This window comes from Dendropsophus ebraccatus, chromosome 12, assembly GCF_027789765.1.
Source record: "Dendropsophus ebraccatus isolate aDenEbr1 chromosome 12, aDenEbr1.pat, whole genome shotgun sequence".
In the NCBI taxonomy this organism is placed as follows: domain Eukaryota; kingdom Metazoa; phylum Chordata; class Amphibia; order Anura; family Hylidae; genus Dendropsophus; species Dendropsophus ebraccatus.
Window position 1 is genome coordinate 31,570,202 of NC_091465.1, and position 22,064 is coordinate 31,592,265.

Genomic DNA, 22,064 nt, shown 5'->3' on the forward strand with positions numbered 1-22,064 from the left:
AAGAGGTCAGGCCCTGAACCTGTGTATGTCACCCGCTATCTGTCACAGTCATGGCTTCTGTCCCTGCCCTTAGTAAGAACATAAAAAGGACAAACCAATGACTTTCTTTCCATCTTTACAAAACTTTGACATTGATGGGTCAAACAAGAAAAGAAAGTCAGGAAGGAATATCAGCATTGTCTACTTTGTGCTCTTAGTGCCACATGTGTCCTCAGATCCCAACAAAGCCGAAACCCTAGATCTCAGCACCTCGCACATATGATATAGTATAAAAGCAGAACATCTTCAATATCCCTATAAATAAACCAAGGTTCCTTTCTCACTCTGATCAGCACAGATGGAGGTGCCCACTCACATTAGCTTTAGGGCCATGTTCCTGCAAAATGGAAAAATAAAAGTCATTATATAATGTAAAAAAAGTTCCGTATCTCACAACCCTCACCCTCGGCATCATTCTATAAATGTCAGCCAATGTACCTAGCACCTGTTAGACGGACTACAGACAGCTGCTAGCTCTGCATTTGTAGGGAGGGTAATATGGCAAGCTTAATCCATCCACTTCTCCGTCTTCACTTTGCTGGATGTGACTGGAGAAGCACACTTGCTCTATAACACGTCTCCAGCAGCCGGCTAAAAGATTAATTCACTCATCCCAAAGTCACGGTGAATCTTAGAAATTCATCTTGCTGTTTTTCTTCCTTTCTCTCCGCACCTCTACAGATGGAAATGGCTGCATCCCATGCCAGCTGTTCTAGGCCCATGTTGTCACCTGCTATGTTACCGTGCGCAGTTATTAATAGCAGCGATCTAAATGTAGAAAAATACACAGTGACATATTGCTCGCTGTGTCGTCAGCCTCGCCTCCGACTGATTAACCCTTTTCCCGTTGATCCTGCTATGAATCACGGGTAGCGTTTGCGAGTAAGTCATCATCTTGCGTGTAGGTGATAACATTTCGAGGCTTAGCTGGCAGGTTGACTGGTCCTAGGGAAATATTTGCTCATTGACTAAGTCGCTTACTGTGATAAATAACCAGAATAACTAAATAGAAACAGGAGGTGGAATTACAGTCTGTTATTGTCAGGAGTTGACGTCTTCGCCTCCGATGACTTGCCTGGTATTTAACACGATTGGGTGTAGTGTAAACAGCCACAATAAGTGATAGTTCCCTGGGATAATAAAAAAGAGGATTGGATTGTGCCAATAAATCTCTGGTCGTGAATGGACAAGGTTAAATAACCCAGTATGAGTGTATCCCTGATGGGGTGTTATCGGAAGCTCCTCGCTGTGGGGGGGTGGCTCATGACCTTCTGTCAGTGTCCATCGCACAGCCGCACACAATGACACACCGGCTGCGGAGGATGCCATATGGAACTACTTAAAAGATTTAATGTCTCACTACATAGAGCATAACTTTATGTGTCCTCTTACCTTTGGCTGCCAGCTGGATTTTTAGCTTGGCAGTGAAACGGATAATTAAAATGACATGAACGCCTTACAGGTCATTGACACAGATTCATTCTGCTTTTCCCAGGCAGCTGCCAGTGTAACGCGCACGGTTCCTATGGGGGCACTTGTGATCCTACCACTGGCCAGTGCTCCTGTAAACCTGGCGTAGGTGGACAGAAGTGTGACCGCTGCGAGCCCGGCTTCTGGAACTTCCGAGGGATTGTGACTGATAAGAAAAGCGGCTGTACACGTAAGTGTCACTTAGAAATAAGATGATAGAACTACATACATGTAATACCGGATTGAATAGTTAAAATGGAGTACCTTGGCCACGTTCACACTTTCTCATAGAACGGCCACTGTCTGTGTAGTTCACCCCGGCCGGTACTGCAGTACTGGCCAGATGAACATCACTTCTTTGTAATTGGAATGCGGGGACATTCAGGTGTGCCTTCGTTCCAATTAGCCATTGCAGACAATGTAAAGTATGTCTGGAACCACACTTTCAATTGTCTGCACAGTCAATTTGTGCAGCTAAATATATGAAAATATATATGTTGTGTGAACGTGACCTAAAACTGTGTAGGAGAAGGCACCTTCTTGGATGAAAGATGGTAATAATGAGTATATCAGAATGGGCCATGCAATGCCATGTGGTTAGGTTTTTGTCTATTGATTCATAATTTGGGGTTCAGGAAAAACAATTCTCAAAATGTTAATATCAGCACAGAGTATTTCAGCTGCTAAAGATGCATTATGCAAAAAAAGCTGATGTAATGCATACATAGAATCACTCCCATGCACTACTGACTGAATGGTTGGGGAAACTCATGTACAACATGGTTGCCCTCCTTCTCCCTGCCCAAAGAATAAACTGACAGAAAAATAAAAAATATTGCAAAACTATACCTGAGGCAACTATGAATTCAGTTGCACAATACAGAATGCTTCCTTGAAGTCAATGCCAGGTGTAGGGGCTTGACGACAACTCCCACCTCTACATCCCCTACTGCCGTGCCAGTTGTATAAAAATTAGATCTGAATTTTTAGTAGCCGGTTCCATGTCTACCGAAGACAGGAAAATGATTAAAAGGAGGGGGCGGTGTAGTGACATCACTATGCCATCTCCATCCCTCACTGAACTAATGCCAGAATACCAGCTAAAGAACAGGGGGGGCAGGTGGGGATGGACTGGATGTTTCCCGCCTGCAGCACTGGTGTAGGATTACCACTTCTCCCCGGTTCGGTGGACCGACTCTCATTTTGACAACTGGTTCATGGAAATGGTGAAAACTGGCTGCATCCCCAGTATAAGACTTTATGCATGTGCCTTCATACAACCTGTATGCCTTCAGTTTTATATAGCAGTCCTTCGTATTCCAGCTGCTACGCAATTTCTGGCACTGACATTATATTAGTTACAGTATATAAAGAATTCACTAACAGTCTGAGCCAAACGGAGCCAGGCATACATTTCTATGAAGGATGTGACCTTTTTTTTTCCATGTTCAGGTGTTTATAACATATGCGGAAATGAGATGAGTAGAACTTTACCTTTTGATAATGAAGCGTTGTGGCGATCGTCTATTATACAGTTAATTATGGATTCCAGAGGCAAAATACATTGTAGTTAACTTTCACAGTAACAGCAATTTTTGGACACAACAAAACATTTTGGAATAGATTTCCAGAACCTGCCATTCCCGCTGGATTGTGAGCGCCTGAGGCAAGGATTGATTCAAGCGCATAAAGCTGAAGGCATGATACTTAATCACACAATGAGGAGTCGGCTTAGGCGTGATGGATGACTGCAATGGGGGGGGGGGGGGGCGTTCACCATCTCAAGCACTGTCAATACCATAAGGGGACCCCAGCGCATCGGGCTTTATGCCATAGCAAGACATAGCTTCCTCAATCCCTCTTGTCTAAGCATTGAAGTGGAAGCAATCCAGTGCAATAGACACGGTGGCCTTGCCGTATTGTCCAGGAAAGCCTTGTGGGTCACAGCCACCATACGGGCAGCCACTTGTCAGTGATGTAATGGAAGCCAAGAGGTTGTCAGTCTGGAAGCACAACAGGCATAATGAGCCAGGTAGAAGGAATCACAAGACCTGCAGGCGAGGAGATAGCTGAGCGGCCACCACTGTACAGCTTATCTAAATAGCATACATGTCATGTCATGTCATGCCGGTAAAGCCATTATTACTTATCACGCAAGCAGCAGGTATTACAGTAAAGGTGAATTGCGTCCAAGAGCCCAAAGGGTCTCCACTTTGTCTTTGTAGATGCTGGCATCTTCTCGTAAGGCTATAGAAAGAAAATGTCTTCCTGGATTTATGTGTTATTACCAAACAGATCAGAAATCAGTTTATGCAATTTCCCTAAGTCTTTCATAGACTGGAAAAATAAATGGAAATATCCCCCCCTATGGTTTGTTTCACCTGGCTACGGAAATTATAACGCTAAGATGTCCACGGTGAGGAACCTGAGGCAATGTATTCAGATAAGAGTCCGGTTGATCTATGTACTGTGCTACATATGCTGCTTTGATACAGGCTTCATGGAGATGACAGATAGGAAGAGATTATCTTTGTGCTTCATGAATGGACGCCATGTGCAGCCAAGCATACAGATTAGGTGATCTTGTTTTGCCTCTCGAATAACATTCTCCTCGAGAATCTAATTTAGGCCAGACCAATAATTCTAGAAACTAATGACCAATGTGACTCTGGATTACACAAAGGATATTTGCAATACAATCTATATGATGAAAAAAAATAACTTCAATGATGTCCTGTAGAAAATAAACTTTTTTTTTTTTAGTCTCTTGAGAGACATAGTCATCACCTTGGTTTCCTTCCATTTTACAGCTTGTCACTGTGATCCAGTTGGGGCTGTACGCGATGACTGTGAGCAGATGACAGGTCTGTGCTCATGTAAGACGGGAATCTCTGGCTTGAAGTGCAGTCAGTGCCCAGATGGACGCAAACCTGGTCTGAATGGCTGCGAGAAAGGTAAGGTCATCGCCGTTGCCGGTTTAGATACTAACCTTGATTCTAGTATTTTGGTGTGCTCTATGGACCCGCTGTTGCTGTCATTAAATATAGCTTGACATGTTATAAAGTTATTGATTGCAAGCAGGTCTCACGGCTGAGTCCCACTGTTATCAGGAGATATAGCCAAGGAAAGAGCGTGACAGCAATGTGATCCATTCCCTGGGCCAGACGGTTAAGGCCGATAATCGATTAGTGTAATAGAAGACAACAATCAGCCAACATGCACGATGTTGGCTAATCGTTGTCTTTCAACATGTTAAAACGTCAGCGATATGCTGCCATTGCTCCATGTAACAGGAGCGGCGACAGCAGACCGCAGCTATCTTTTGTGAGCAGCCTTGATGATCTAGCGATCATTTGAGCAACCCTCCACAGCTCCCCGCGACCCTCGCTCTTACCCGCTCGCTGCCAGCGCATGTAATAGCACCAGCAGCGAACGGGGAACGAGAAGCAAGCAATCACTGACCTGACAGGCCGGCACTTGTTTGCTCCTTTGAATCACCCAGTGTAATAGGGGCTTTTCCATTGTTGGAATTTGCCGATCATAAGATACAGCCGAAGAGTGGATGGCACAGCTGCTATGCTCTCTCCCTGGCTATATACCTCCTGCAACCCACTGCGATCAATAACTTTTGACATGGCACTCTTTCAGTAGGGAGATCCTCTTGCACTGCCCGTGTTTTCTCTGTGGCACAACTCTGCACCTTGCCATCTAGAAAAACAGGGAATCAAAGACAATAGAGATAATAGAAGCCAAAACGAAAAATTTCTGTCATTTTACGGAACTGGTGTAAAGAGAGTACTGATTCTCTGGTTGTACTGTAGCGATATCGTAGAGATGACCATCGGCAACATGGGTCCTAATATTGACCATTATATTAAAGCATTCTTCTTACCAGGTTCTACATAGGCCATATTGTTGCACGGGTGGGTGAAGCGGACGCAGAAACCATTTTCTCTGGATTTTGTATCGAGTGCTGGCACAATCAATAATAATTTACCTTCTTCAGTGACTATAGCAGAATGAAAACAGATTTGAGCGAGCTTGGAAACACAACAAAATGAAAGCTGACAACATTTTACAATTGATCGGCACACGTAGGCAGCTCATTACCCTATCTGTTTTATGTCAATATCTACAGTGAAGATTCTCTCATCTCTAAAGGAATACAATCCACAAGAGTTTTATCGTGGTCAAGTTACTATTTTCAAGGAATAAAATATTGCCGTATTTATCAATATTGTAGTGGATTTTTACCATTGTGAAGATCTATAGTAATTATCTCTGTATTGATGAAAATAAATTATAGTATAAGCGTGTAAGGTAGGGGACGGGCCATGCTCTGGATCATGTGCCCCTTCCCACCATCATAGTTATTATAGATTTGAGCTGGATTATTGCTATGAGCATCATGTAATGATTGTGGGTCATGGTCCTCCCAGATGGCCACATAGTCTATGTTAGTGGTATATAAGGATCAAGGAAGTCTGTCGACACAATCCATTGGAATTCTGGTGAAATTTAGGTTAAACTGTAACTACATAAATAATCGTGAATATAAATTAATTTTCTGTCCATTTTCTGTCTAGATCCATCGGCTCCTAAATCTTGTCGAGATATCCAGTGCCAGTTTGGGGCAACCTGTGTGGTGGTTGCAGGTACGGCCCATTGTGAGTGTCCTTCACCCCTGTGTCCAGAATCTAATCTAACTAAGGTAAGATCCATATACACATTTGAGTCTGGATTTTGTGTCTTAAAGCCGTATACCCATCTCAGACAGTGATGGCCTATTACTCGGATATATCATCACTGGTAGAGGGGTCTTTCTTCTGGGATCCCCAGTGATCATGATAATAAAGGTCATGCAGTGCGAAGACCATGTTATTGGTTACCATTGCATTGTGTCACCTGAAACTACAGCATAGTCCCATTTAAGTAAATGGGGATGTCTACCATTCCTGGCACAGATGGGTGGCCAGAAACTATAGACTACTATAGGACCCATCTTCTGCAGTCAGCCGGGGAAAGCAGCGAACAAGGAAGAGAAGTGCTTAGCCACATGTTTCTCCTCGCTTGTTCTAATGTTTGGTGGGGGGGAATGATACAGTCCACTATCCCCTATAATGTGGGTTCCCCACAAATCATAGAGGGATGGGAGAACCTCTGAAAAGAGGATCAGCCTCCTAAGAAGCTAGGTCTGGGGTATGCATTCTATAATTTTTGTCCAGCGCTATATCCTGGCCCACTATTGACCGCTCAAACTGGCAGGATAGAATAGTCCTCCCCCACAGTAAAAGCAATTGTCCTCCTGCTGCTTTCTAATAGGGAAACACTTGGGGAGAGCAATATTCCTTGTGTCTATGATGATAATCTGATTTAAGAAAGTGCTCTGAAATTGAACAAATTCATAAATATTAGATCCATTTACCGTCTGGGTCTATCTCAGTAATGTTAATGTTAGCCCGAAGACGGAATTGTTGCTTTACCTGTAGATATGGAAAGAATGCTCCTTACAGGAAGCCAATTATATTGTAAGGCAGATTATTATGCCTTAGATGTTATAGGTCACGCTCCGACCCTCCGCTAAGCGTACATGAGAAATATTCACAGCAGTCGATTTTATTCTCGCTTTCAACTTTTTCCAAAAACGTTGGGTCTGGGTCCTCCATTCATTGTCTGGCTATCTAAGCCTCGGAATCCTGTGCACCGCTGGACCCAGATGGACGCACAGGGGAAGCCGGACGACTTCACAGACTCATTATGACAACAAGGAAACACTTGACCTACATAGAGAGCACATCAATTCAGAAAAAACATACAGTATGAGGACACATCCAGCGCAGAGAGCATACAGGCCCATGCACATATAATTACAGTCATATCTTATCTCCCTGGCTGACCTTATCACTGCAAGGATTTCATGTTTATTTCCTTATCAATCCTTATTTGTCTAATATACATATATAGTCCCTTAATATCATTATCTATCATTATTTTTTTAAAGAATTTTTATAGTATATTTCACTATATGCGAAGGGAAAAGTCCAGCACCAGTGCAGCGGGTAAAAAACGTCCTTCTTTATTTATGCAAACTTCACATACAGGAAATAGACATGCGGTAGGTTGACGCGTTTCGGCGTATCTCACGCCTTGTTCACAACACAATATACCATATACTGTTTTCCCACAAGCTTATATGGGCGGTATCAGACATCACATGACACATAATTAAAAATCACAAACACATGAATTTAAAAACAAGCACAAAAAGTTGTACAAAAAATAAACCAAAACGATTGGGAAACCTAAAGCAAAACCGTTCTTAAACATATCTCAATGGCATAAACAGAAATGATACATAAACAATTTTAAGTTTTAGTATGTCATGATAAGATCGTGTCTAGCGTTTAGACCACCAGGAAATCTACTCCCCAACCTAAAAATCCAAAAAGATTCCCTGTTAAATAATTTTCTTTTAAGAGAGCCCCCTCTTTTAGATGGGGCTCTCTTAAAAGAAAATTATTTAACAGGGAATCTTTTTGGATTTTTAGGTTGGGGAGTAGATTTCCTGGTGGTCTAAACGCTAGACACGATCTTATCATGACATACTAAAACTTAAAATTGTTTATGTATCATTTCTGTTTATGCCATTGAGATATGTTTAAGAACGGTTTTGCTTTAGGTTTCCCAATCGTTTTGGTTTATTTTTTGTACAACTTTTTGTGCTTGTTTTTAAATTCATGTGTTTGTGATTTTTAATTATGTGTCATGTGATGTCTGATACCGCCCATATAAGCTTGTGGGAAAACAGTATATGGTATATTGTGTTGTGAACAAGGCGTGAGATACGCCGAAACGCGTCAACCTACCGCATGTCTATTTCCTGTATGTGAAGTTTGCATAAATAAAGAAGGACGTTTTTTACCCGCTGCACTGGTGCTGGACTTTTCCCTTCGCATGTGTTGCCCTGGCTCCGGGCTTTGCCGTGCACCGTGAGTGGAAGTAGCAGGTGAGCTGACCCCAAATCAGCATTTGTCTATATTTCACTATAGTTATATGTATACATACTGAATGCATAGGATATTATATGTATATGTTAACTATATACTAGACCTAAAAAAAAACATTAAGTCCTTGCTGGATTATATCAGACACATCTGTTTTTGGGGGGTTAGTCATCGGGCACTAATGGTCCTGATACTAATACTTGAATTTCTATGACCTGTATTGAGGCAATGTCACTTTTTGTCTATGTCCCGGTTGACAGAATAGAGGATATTGTTGAAATTCCTTGCTTGTTTGTAGGTCTGCGGCTCTGATGGAGTGACCTATGGCGACTGGTGTCAGCTGAAAACAATTGCGTGCAGACAAGGTCGGACTATTACAGTAAAGCACACAGGACCCTGCCAAGGTATCATGTTTTTTTCTGTTTTCGTTCATTGTGACCAGATAACAATGTCAATAATATCTGGAAGTTTGTCCCTTTACACTATCATGCGGTTTTGCATTTTTTATGTTTCATTATTTGTCAATGATTTTTGCTGTTGTGGTTTTAAAGTACTGTATAATGGAGTAAATAATTATTGTAATTCTATTTTTTTCTTACATTATTTGTATTGTTACAATAAGCCACATTTTTATTTCAATTTTTTTTTCTCAATTTCTTTCTCTTTAAGAAACCATCACTATTGCAAACCTTCAAACACTGGCCCCTACTGGGACCCCAGCACCACCCATTGGCCGGTCACTTCCTACACCATCAACCACACGCGGTGGACATCCGGGCAGAAAGACGGACTCATACCCCTTAGTTTTACAGACTGAAAGTCCTCGCCAGCGTTACACCAGTACTCACAGGCCGGTGACACAGACACATGTTGTCCGTACTTCCACCGTACGACCAGCAGTAACTGTGCCCACTAGGCGTCCCACTACAACTCAGGCATATGACGAATCTGGGAGCGGCAGCGGAGGGGATGAGGACCTGGAATCAAGCGGAGATCATGAAATAAGTGGAAATGAACCGTCAAGTATGTGGACAAGTCTATAACAAAAAGTTTTCTGATTTTTAAGGACCTAACACATAAATAGTGTTTCGTTGTTTCAGTTAGGATATTGACTGTGGTGTTGGGGGGGTATTATATGTGGATTCTCAAGCACAGTTAGGGCCTTATTACACCAACAGATTATTTGACAGATTTTTGAAGCCAACACCAAGAATGGATTTGGAAAGAGGAGAAATCTCAGTCTTTCCTTTATGACCTGTTCTTTGTTTATAGTCTGTTCCTGGCTTTGGCTCAAAACAATCTGTCAAATAATGTGTTGGTGTAATAGGGTCCTAACAATAAGCCCGACTGGGGCTAATGCTGTGGTATAGCTATTTCCATGGGTTATCCTCCTTTCTCTACCTCAGTAGTTCATACGTTGGCTAGTTTTTTAGGTCACACAATACGCCATGGTTATATCAGCTAACCTCTTATGTTATTCTATAGAGGATGGATTTGATGGAGGCGATGAGCAGCAAGAAGAAGGTGAGGAAAGAAAAGACTTGGACACGACCCCCGTCATGGAGAGGGCCAGCTGCTACAATACACCTCTAGGATGCTGCTCAGATGGGAAGACGCCGGCTATTGATACGGAAGGCACAAACTGTCCAAGTGAGTGATCTCTTATGGCCACATTGGCTATAAGAAACTTTACATGACATACATTATATTACAACATTTAGGCGACATATTCTCTGCGCTCCTGAGGATACATTAAGCTGCTAGTTGATATTCAGAGCTTTTAGTTGCTGCCAGCTGAGCAGTTTTTGGATAATCCTGACATCAATTTATTAGTGAATCACTCTTTTCTACAATCTTCTTACACCATATCATTATAGACAACCCCTTTAATATGAACAGTGTTGTGGAGATCATAATAATCCTGACCTGTAATACCTGGCCCGTCAGTGGCTGGAGCTTATGAAGGGGCTCATTGCAATATCTGGATGGGACCCCAGTTTTAACATTTAAAGGAGTGATCAGGTGATCAGGTCATCACTTATTCACTGGACCACCAACCAGTGACTCCAGTCTAAATGAAGCTGTGGATAAGCATTGCCCAATGCAAAATAAGAGCCCGTGGAGCCTCATTTACGAGTCTCGAAACACAGGACTAGCCAGATAGCCCTACAGGAAGGACCCAGCCAAGGGGTGGCTCCTGTAGGGAAATCACCAAAACCACCATATTAAGTGGCCCTATAAGTCAGTGTAATGACGAGGGAAAGCCAAGGCCAGGTATTCATCCACAGACATCTGTTTCAAGGGGGTTGCCCCTCATCAGTGTGGAGCGGGAATCTGGCTGGGTGGGAGAAAACATTACCCAAGACAACCAAGTATAGTGCTCAGCTATCTCCACAAGTCCCATGGAATAACCACAGACACCCATTCTAATGATCCGTGGGGCCCCAACGGTCAGACCCTAGCCCCAGATCGAGCAGTTATCAATTTAGTGATTTTTTTTTTAACCAGAACACCACTTTAACTAGTTCATTTGCTATTGTATCTCACAAATCCACATATAGAGATATATAGATAGACCAAGGGATACAGCTTAATAATTTAAAGGGATACTCCAGAGAAAATAATTGTTTTCAAATCAATTGGTTTTAGCTGGTTTACAAATCAGCTGCTGTATGTCCAGGGGAAGTAGTGTATTCTTTCCAGTGTGACACACCAGTTGATTTAAAAACATTTTAACTTTAAAGGGGTACTCCAGCAAAAAAAAAATTTCTTTCAAATCAACTTGTTTTAGAAAGTATCAGATGTCTATGTCTATGACATACAGCAGCTAAAAAGCTCTGGAAGACTTCAGATTTTTTAATAGGACTCAATTAAAAGTCTCTGGCACTTTCTGACACCAGTTGATTTGAAAGGAAAAAAGTTTTCGCTGGAGTTGCCCTTTAAGTTGCTAAGCTCTGCAGGTGTACATATCTTGGTAATGACATGGCTTAGAACAACTGAGCCTCATGTAATAGAAACAAATAAGGGTTGAGGGTCCACATGACAGAAATAAATATGAGTCCAGTACCTATATCAAAAGGTTTCTGTTTGCTCACTAATTCCATTTCTTGCATAGAAAGGTTACTGTATGCTTCAGGCTAGTTTACCTCTACATTATAGTATATGAGGAGAGCGGGTGCCCTGCACAGGGTCACACTGCTCATGGTGTCATCGGTTCCATAGTAGCCGCCTTATCTGCCTCTAGCTTCATGTACAGGTTATAATATGAACAATGGAATTTATAAGGGATAGAGCTCACATTACATCTGTATTCACTGATGGATCCATTAATGTACGTGTGTTTTGATGCATACAATAATGAAGATAATGGACTGATCTGAAAAAGCATACTGAATGTAGAACAAAGTGTTACGAAGAAGAGAATGCATATTTTCCATCAAGCAAACTGTATGGCTCTCATTATGTGGTTGCACTTATCTAACCTTTCTTACCTTTGTCTTCTTGTTAACAACCTATCCTTGTTCTTTTTTTTATTGCCCAATTAGTACAGGCAACGTATTAAGCCGATTCATATGGGAAGTTACCCCGACTGGTAAAGTGACATGTTTAAACACAAGATGGCGCTACATATACATCCCCACTCTAAATCAATTACTAACCTCCATAGTTCAGCCTCGTGTCATGCTACTAACCCTGTACCAGGCACTGGCCATAAAACGTCTCACCTGTCAGATGGGCCTAGGGAAGATCTGTAGGCAGTGTGTAAACATTGGGTAGTATCAGTGCATTATCCCATTAACTCGCCTGTCTATTCTTCTCCTATTTCTCCAGAAACGAAAACGTTTGAAGGCGTTCTCATCATTGAGGAGCTGGAGGGTCAAGAGGTTTTCTATACCCCAGAGATGTCGGATTACAAGTCAGAGCTATTTGGCGAGACGGCCAGGAGCATTGAAAATGCAGTAAGTGTTCTCTTTCCAGGTAACAGTTATTATTACGTGGATGTTTATAAGTATATTGTATAGATTTTATATGTGTATAGACTGAAACATGTTTTTTTTTTCTATTTATTATTTGTTGCTATTTTGAGATAGTTATTTATTTATTTTTGTGCATTTTTATGAGGGAGACCACATTACCTGAATTTCTGCACAGCATTCAGGGATATGCTTTATGGCAGGGACATAGGAAACAACAGCTTAAAGGGAACCCTATTGACCTCTATGGATGAGTTTTCTTGGCATTCTATGTGACCTGTGCAGAGGTCATTGTGCAGGGAGGAGGAGGCTCAGCTCTGGCATTGCCTATTGTGAATGGCTTGATCCCATCTTAGCCATATGTTGGTGTCATCCTTCATTGCAATCCTGCCTATAATGCATATGATGATAAGGAGGAGACTGCTGAAAGCTATTATTAAAATTATTATTAGGCGCAATGACCAGAATAAAAACAAGATTTTCCTATTATTTTTAAATAAAAAAAAATACATTTAAAGGTGTTGTCCACTATCCTCTGTCCACCACTCTCATCGGATTCAAGAACCTGTATTTGAAATTGTGGGGGGGTCCCACTGGTCAGCCCCCCTGCAATCAGACACTTGTCCCATATCCTGTGGCTAGGGGAAAGGTCTTATTCATACGAGAATCCCTTTAACATGAAAACCTGATTTATGCATTAGGCTATCTTTGATGACACCTGCCCTTGAAAGGTGACCCTGCGTGTATGTATGCTGAGGGCTTCAGGGACCAACTTTTCGTAGGGCCAAATACTATTCCATAAACATTCAGTTTTAATTTTCAGAGAAATGGAAAATTCCACACAGTGTGACTTCCATAGCGGCACAGGCTCCATAATCTAAAACTTCAAAGCCGGATTAGTAGTCAGGCAGACAGTAATTTTCACTCAGGCATATTATATGGGTACATCCAATTAGCTTCTAACCGGCTGCTGGCAGGGACGAGTGACAAGGTGCTGCCGAGCATTACAGAGAATTCCTTTGAATATTGATATTCCTGGGTGTTTTACTGTGCATTTCTATGGTCTGACATTGTTATTATGCACTAATATTACTGAATATATATCTAATGTACTGTATGACATGTTGCTGTTGTGGTTGCACAGTACTTCAATAAAGTTTGCCTCATGAATTTTTGCTAATTTTGTGCAGCTTTTACTTGAGTGGTCCGTTCTCCACACATAGCGATCGTGTTGGGCAGCCTCCCCCCAAGTATTGTATATAAGAACAAACAGTACACAGGGAAAACAGGACCCCACTTTGTATAGCGATGTGCAGCAGCACCTGAGCAGAGCCGGGGTATGGGAACTGCAGGGCTCAGATAGCCCTGCAGTTCCCAGCACAAACATTGGTGGCAGCACAGTGGCCAGAGTGGCCCCTTACTGATCCCACTAAATGGAAGTTAAATGGTGGATTATCTATACATTTATTTTAGTAAAGTTATATTTATCTATACATTGATTTTAGTAAAGTTATATTAATAACTTTTTTTAAAGCGATGTATTAGCAGAAAAAAAAGGTTGAGTTTCTGGAGTACCCCTTTAAGACTATGTTCAGACAACGTATTAGATCGGCCGTTCCGTGACCCGGCCAGGTCATGGAATGGCCGGTCTCTGCCCGGATCATCCTGGCTGGTACTGCAGTACCGGCCAGATGATCTTTCCTGCCGCATTGTTCTGATGCAGGTGCATCAGTTTGCGCCCGCATCAGAACTTCCCCCTGCACACAATGAAGCAAGCGGCCGGAGCCGCTCACTTCATTGTGTGAACTGAGAGGGTTTCCTATGGCCACAGTTCATTGAATTGCGGCCTGCAGAAAACCGACATGTCAGTTATTTGCGGCGCCGCACGAGATCCCGGCCAGAGCGTATACGATGTGTATACGCTCCGGCCGGGATCCCATAAAAAAACAGGCAATGTTCACAGGCACATAAATTACAGCCGTTGGCAACAACGGCCGTACTTATACGTAGTGTGAACATAGCCTAAAACTACACTTCTGCAGAAATATGTCGTGCAGCATTGGATAACTGGTCCTGAGGTGTCAGAGAGTACATTTACAGTGTCTGTGCCCCAGGTCTGCGACGCCTCTACTTTCTTCCTCTCCGCCCTCCTCATTATTAGGAACACCCCAGGCAAACTGCACCTGTGTCGCTATAGCATATGTGCACTGTTTAGACAAGTGATGAATAGGAGAAATCTTGCCTGGGGGCATTCCTAATGATGAGGAGGGTGGGGAGGAAGAAAGAAGAGGCTTCGAAGACCTGCTGCTACAGATTTAAAGATAATTTTTTGCTCTAACCAAGGCAGAGGCACACTTTAAAAAACACAATTAACTTTTATCAAACTGATGGTACTAGCGGCTTGGTGGGGTGGGTTGGTTGTATCAGAGTCGCTTTAACTACTATTATATTTATAGGGCTTGCTTCCTGAAGATAGGGTGTCTTTCCCTATGCCCAGATAGGGGGTTTCCTCTAAGATCCGCCTATAGAAGGATGGAGGGACTGGATTTCACAGTGATATTATAGATGTTTTAATATGCTGATTAAACTCTACTCGGACCATGTTTGCAAAGAAAAGGCCAACAGCTTAGAATACGGGAGCCAAAATAACAGTCTCTCCGCTCACAACCTTGTCAGATTGCAAAGGGCATAATTTAATTAACACCTTGTTAAGCTGAAAAGCAGTGGCAGCGCCGAAAAGTGAAATCACTCTGCTTTTGACATTTGAAACTAAAGTTCACCTTTTTCCCTTCCTCTACTTTACATCTGAAATCTGAAACCAATTTATTAGTAATTTGTTTTTAATGTATTCCATATTTACTTTAAAGTAGGAGGGTGCAATGGCTGTAATTAAACCTGAGGCGCTTGTGTTGAAAACTGAACGGTATAAAGGGCGCGAAACATGGAATTGTCACCTATACAGACTATGACTATGTCTGTGAGAAGAGAAGAGGAGATTATCAGGAAATAATGCTAGAAGTTTGAGTTCACTCCTGTGATGGAGAATCCATCAGGTGTCTCCATGGCCGTTTTTGTCCGTAAATGTATACTAAACCTTTGCATGGTTTAAATTATTAGGTGATACCTTTTATCAACACTATGAAAATACTTGATGGAAGAAAGGCATTTATTATCCTCAGGGTACCTAAAACAATAGTCAGTAAGTATATTTACCTGCCATCCACAGTCATTTGTTTGGGTGTAAAGGTATAAGGCCAGATTTACATTCACCTGGCGATCCGGTGGCATTTCCCTCCGGTGCAGGTAAAAAGCGTCAGAGGGAGACGGATCTTTGAACCGATCCCATTAATTTTAATGGAAAAGTTTAAACCATCCAGCATGTTAATAGTGCTGCCGGATCGCTGGCTTGCAGCGTTCTGCCGTATGGCCTAGATGCTTAATATACAAAAAAGAGAATGGTAGGTCAACTGGTGCATTTCTGCCATCAGTTGTGGTATCAGTTGTAACAAAAGAAGGATGCCGGATCGCCGGATATAAGTAAACCCAGCCTAAGTGCAATACTTCCCTCTAGAATTTTATGCTGGTTCCTTTTGGTGGTCCTCTGTGTGTCCTGTTGGCTCCAGTCTTACCAAAGTAATGTCATAATGTGACATGTAGAGTGATGTAATGTCCCACAGGACATTGCTTCATAGTGGGAGATTAGTGGAGATGAATGACTAGTTTTGAATATGCTGCGGCTTCAGATCAGTAGGTCAGAACTGCTCTCCACTGTGCTAAGTGCAGCTGACTTCTCTCCGGTGACTGTATCAGTCTATAAGGACTTGCTTGTGTGGTGAGGTTGGGGGGAAACCAAAGTTGAACTTTTGTTCCAGGACTTATCAGTCTTTTATATGACTCTGCTGGGGGAGGGTATGTTGTTCATAGTTGTTTCAGCTGAAAAAAACAACATGGCAGTGTTTTTTGATTCAACATAAAACCAGTGGGCAAGTACTGTATGCCAGATTGTCTATACGTCCAGTTCTATACGCCCATTTCAGTCTATGGGGCATCAGATGGAATGTCAGATACAATGCTTCTAGCTTCAGGGTGGCTCTAGAACACCAGACACCAGTCACTGGCACAATAGTACCTCAAGATGTCGACAGCACAGCAAAAGGGTTACCGATGACCAGGCTTACCTAGAAAGGGCTGGGCCCCATAGCAAAGTTTTGATTGGGCCCCCCCTCCTCTCCCCCATCCCACTGTCTGTAATCCCCGTTTGTTAGTCCTCCACCCAGTAGATAACATATGTTAGGCATTTCCTCTGGTATCACTCCCAGTAGATAGTGCCCCCATGGTAGGTATTTCCCCTAGTGTCCCCCATGGTAGGCATCTCTCCTAGTGTTCCCTATGGTAGGTATCTCCCCTAGTGTTCACCATGGTAGGCATCTCTCCTAGTGTCCCCAATGGTAGGTATCTCCTCTAGTGTTCCCCATGGTAGGTATCTCCCCTAGTTTTCCCCATGGTAGTTATCTTCCCTAGTGTTCCCCATGGTAGGTATCTCCTTCAGTGTCCCCCATAGAAGGTATCTCCCCTAGTGTTCCCCATGATAGGTGTCTCTCCTAGTGTTCCCCATAGTAGGCATCTCTCCTAGTGTCCCCCCATGGTAGGTATCTCCCCTAGTGTTCCCCATGGTAGGTATCTTCCCTAGTGTTCCCCATGGTAGGTATCTCCCGTAGTGTTCCCTATGGTAGGTGTCTCTCCTAGTGTCCCCCATGGTAGGTATCTCCCTTAGTGTTCCCCATGGTAGGCATCTCTCCTAGTGTCCCCCATATTAGGTATCTCCTCCAGTGTTCCCCATGGTAGGTATTTCCCCTAGTGTTCCCCATAGTAGGTATCTCCCCTAGTGTTCCCCATGGTAGGTATCTCCTCCAGTGTTCCCCATGGTAGGTGTCTCTCCTAGTGTTCCCCATAGTAGGCATCTCTCCTAGTGTCCCCCATGGTAGGTATCTCCCCTAGTGTTCCCCATAGTAGGTGTGTCTCCTAGTGTTCCCCATGGTAGGCGTCTCTCCTAGTGTCCCCCATGGTAGGTATCTCCCCTAGTGTTCCCCCATGGTAAACATCCCCCCTAGTGTCCCCCATGGAAGGTATTTCGCCTAGTGTTTCCCACGGTAGGCATCTCACCTCATATCCCACCCTGTACATAGTGTCCCTCAAAATAGACATCTCCCCTATTATCCTAACCCCCAGTACATAGTGTCCCCCATAGTAGGGAGATTAGTGGAGATGAATGACTAGTTTTGAATATGCTGCGGCTTCAGATCAGTAGGTCAGAACTGCTCTCCACTGTGCTAAGTGCAGCTGACTTCTCTCCGGTGACTGCATCAGTCTATAAGGACTTGCTTGTGTGGTGAGGTTGGGGGGAAACCAAAGTTGAACTTTTGCTCCAGGACTTATCAGTCTTTTATATGACTCTGCTGGGGGAGGGTATGTTGTTCATAGTTGTTTCAGCTGAAAAAAACAACATGGCAGTGTTTTTTGATTCAACATAAAACCAGAGGGCAAGTACTGTATGCCAGATTGTCTATACGTCCAGTTCTATACGCCCATTTCAGTCTATGGGGCATCAGATGGAATGTCAGATACAATGCTTCTAGCTTCAGGGTGGCTCTAGAACACCAGACACCAGTCACTGGCACAATAGTACCTCAAGATGCCGACAGCACAGCAAAAGGGTTACCGATGACCAGGCTTACCTAGAAAGGTCTGGGCCCCATAGCAAAGTTTTGATTGGGCCCCCCTCCTCTCCCCCATCCCACTGTCTGTAATCCCCGTTTGTTAGCCCTCCACCCAGTAGATAACATATGTTAGGCATTTCCCCTGGTATCACCCCCAGTAGATAGTGCCCCCATGGTAGGTATCTCCCCTAGTGTCCCCCATGGTAGGCATCTCTCCTAGTGTTCCCTATGGTAGGTATCTCCCCTAGTGTTCACCATGGTAGGCATCTCTCCTAGTGTCCCCAATGGTAGGTATCTCCTCTAGTGTTCCCCATGGTAGGTATCTCCCCTAGTTTTCCCCATGGTAGTTATCTTCCCTAGTGTTTCCCATGGTAGGTATCTCCTTCAGTGTCCCCCATAGAAGGTATCTCCCCTAGTGTTCCCCATGGTAGGTGTCTCTCCTAGTGTTCCCCATAGTAGGCATCTCTCCTAGTGTCCCCCATGGTAGGTATCTCCCCTAGTGTTCCCCATGGTAGGTATCTTCCCTAGTGTTCCCCATGGTAGGTATCTCCCGTAGTGTTCCCTATGGTAGGTGTCTCTCCTAGTGTCCCCCATGGTAGGTATCTCCCTTAGTGTTCCCCATGGTAGGCATCTCTCCTAGTGTCCCCCATGGTAGGTATCTCCTCCAGTGTTCCCCATGGTAGGTATTTCCCCTAGTGTTCCCCATAGTAGGTATCTCCCCTAGTGTTCCCCATGGTAGGTATCTCCTCCAGTGTTCCCCATGGTAGGTGTCTCTCCTAGTGTTCCCCATAGTAGGCATCTCTCCTAGTGTCCCCCATGGTAGGTATCTCCCCTAGTGTTCCCCATAGTAGGTGTGTCTCCTAGTGTTCCCCATGGTAGGCATCTCTCCTAGTGTCCCCCATGGTAGGTATCTCCCCTAGTGTTCCCCCATGGTAAACATCCCCCCTAGTGTCCCCCATGGAAGGTATTTCGCCTAGTGTTTCCCACGGTAGGCATCTCACCTCATATCCCACCCTGTACATAGTGTCCCTCAAAATAGACATCTCCCCTATTATCCTACCCCCCAGTACATAGTGTCCCCCACAGTAGGCATCTCCCCTTGGTAGTATGATGACAGCTTAGGAGGCCTAGTGTATTCCAGGGATGGGCCCCCTAATGTTGTGGGCCCCATAGCAGCTGCCATGGCTGCTACAGTGGTAATTACGCCCCTGCTGATGACCTCCTTTATAATATGACTAATGGGTCTATACATGGAGCATATGAATTCCACAACTCAAAGCATAGAGAGACCACCACACTAAACCGCAATGGTGGTGCTCAGGATAGAGATAAGTATACAGATACCGCAGTCTTCTATCTATATCTATATAATATACTCCTATTTTTTTTTCCTTTGTATTTGCATCGATTTTCCTAATCCTTTCCTCAAGGAACCATTAACCTGCCATTTTCTTAAAGGGATTGTCCCTGATTAAGTATTCGATTTTCTCTAATAGATCCCATAAAAACTTAAGAATATTTCAATTGCGATCATTTAATTAAAATAGCTACTGCGTCTAGATATAGCTGTTACATGCTTGTTACTGCGCTCCCCGCTGTTCTTTTGATTCCCTCTTTGATAACAGGTGGTTGAATTAGTTTCACTTAATTGATAATGCTTCGCTGATGGGAAATCCTGAAGACGTGGCACGTCGCAGCTCTTTGGGGATAGGTCTGTGAAACAATCTAAGTTTCGATGAGTTGTATTGGCTTTTAGATCTGATGCAGAGGACTGGCTTCTCTCCTTCCCTTCCACACCACCAGTACATTTCTGTTCTTCTCATTTTTTTTTTTTACTGATAACAAAGGCTGCGTGTGCAGGATAGCGGAGGAAGAAGCGCCAGCGCCTACTGAAGAGCAGATAAGGGATTTTCGGCTGTGTGGTCATTGAGATAATATTTTAGAAATCCCTTCTAAGAAGTACATGCCAAACGATAGAGATCAAGCCTTGTCTATAGGCTTATCCCCATCTGCTCACTATACTTTTGTTACGTTTCGCTTTATTTGTTGATTGTCCTTTTTTTTTTTTTTTTTTTTTTACTTTGTTTTCAAAACCTTGAAGTCCTTTTGGCAAATCGATGAAGCTGTGAGCATTGTGCCAACTCCAAACGCATATGCTACATTAATAAGGATGCGCTGATTTCTTTTTTTTTTTACCTGTGCACAGCGTGGAGAGCAAGAGCGAGAATAATGAGATAGGATAGAAGCGCCCCCTGCTGGCTGAGAACAGCCATTCGATTTGATAGTATTAAATATCGGTTTTCCTTCATGGCTCACTGTCATTATTATTATATTTGACCAAACTATTGCATGTTTTAGTTTTCACTGTGTTATAGATGTGTATGGGACTGACGTATCTTTACTTATACACATCAATGGGATGTTATCATCGACATTGAAATATGAAATATCAGTGCATTGTAATAGACAGAACATGTAGCATGACAATACAATGTATTGCAAAAGATAGATCTAGCTATTGTGCTGCATATGTTTGCCTTGAGCATCAGCCAGGCCTTGCATGCACTCCAAAGGATATACAAGAACAAGCCTCAGTGAAGGTATACAGCGGCTGTGAATGCTATTATGATACATCTATACATTAGTATATACTGAGGCCAGAAAATGTGGACTACACAGAACCCTTTATGAAACCATCTGTGAGCTTGACATTGCAGCAGATACTGTACAATACGCTGAACTTGTGTAACACTGTATACCAGGGGTAGGGAACCTTAGCTCTCCAGCTGTTGCAAAAACTCCTACTCCCATCATGTCTGGAGAGCCAAAGCTTTAGCTTTGGCTCTCCAGGCATGATGGGAGTTGTAGTTTTGCAACAGCTAGAGAGCCAAGGTTCCCTACCCCTGCTGTATACCCTCTGAATCCTTGCTCATTCAGTGAGTGACAGTATATTCCTCTATCCTATTCTTATAGAGGTGTTGAAGCAGTTTAATGATCACTGTCATTTCTAACACCTTCCTTCCGTATGACAGCCCACGATTCTTAATGTATTTGCAAATCACTTCATTTGCCAAAAATGACTCCTTAACCCTAGAAAAATAGCTATTAGGTATTTTCCTTTTTAGCAATTTGCTGTCCAGTGCCTGTTACCAGGGGAAATCTGTCTCCAGTAACAACTAGATCAGGACAAATTACAGGACATGGGAGTAAGGCCCAACATGTGAGAAAGCCTGGGCTGTGTACCTGCAAGCTGAGCCAGCCTGCCTGCTGAAGATGAGCTACACTGCTTCTCTGAGCATGATGGGAGTTGTAGTTTTGCAACAGCTGGATAGCCCTGTGATCTACTCCCCAGCCACTTTCATACTACTGCATTGCACGGCCATTCATTCTACTACATTGCCATGATATCCAGTGTATTCACAATCTTACTCTGCTACGGTACACAAGACGTTAATCCATCCCGAAACTTCTATTTAGTTCATGTATCGAATAGAAAACTCATCGCGCCGTTGTCACAGCCGTTCTTCATCTCATTTTTTCCACATTTTCCTTTCTTTCTACTCCCACATCTTTTGCTGCCATCAGAGAATTCTTTGCTCTGGTCTTTCCTAAACTTGTGATATACTGTAGTATGTTATCAGCTCCAGGGAGAATCGGCATTGATTCCCAGTGTGGTAGTTATCCATACTAGAAAGAGGAAGATTAAACCAAGAGATGGAAAATGTACTCCGTGCAGGATGGAGAAACAAGGCTGCCAGTCACTGAGATTAGATCAGAATATGCCTAAATATCCATGTATTCTGCCTATACAGTGCTCTATTATATGGAGGGGCCTGCTTTACACTAATGATTGCCGGAGA

At 43.2% G+C, this 22,064-nt stretch overlaps 1 protein-coding gene across 2 annotated transcripts in view; it reads left to right on the forward strand.

The window, feature by feature from the left end:
- The window catches only part of AGRN (agrin), a 352,404-nt gene that overhangs the window by 284,086 nt on the left and 46,254 nt on the right, over positions 1 to 22,064 (forward strand). For both annotated transcript variants that reach the window (XM_069948832.1, XM_069948833.1), the window contains exons 14-20: positions 1,535 to 1,699; positions 4,320 to 4,463; positions 6,096 to 6,220; positions 8,812 to 8,917; positions 9,183 to 9,536; positions 9,999 to 10,163; positions 12,345 to 12,472. In XM_069948832.1, the coding sequence (XP_069804933.1) occupies positions 1,535 to 1,699; positions 4,320 to 4,463; positions 6,096 to 6,220; positions 8,812 to 8,917; positions 9,183 to 9,536; positions 9,999 to 10,163; positions 12,345 to 12,472 (1,187 nt within the window). The remainder of the gene's footprint in view (positions 1 to 1,534; positions 1,700 to 4,319; positions 4,464 to 6,095; positions 6,221 to 8,811; positions 8,918 to 9,182; positions 9,537 to 9,998; positions 10,164 to 12,344; positions 12,473 to 22,064) is intronic.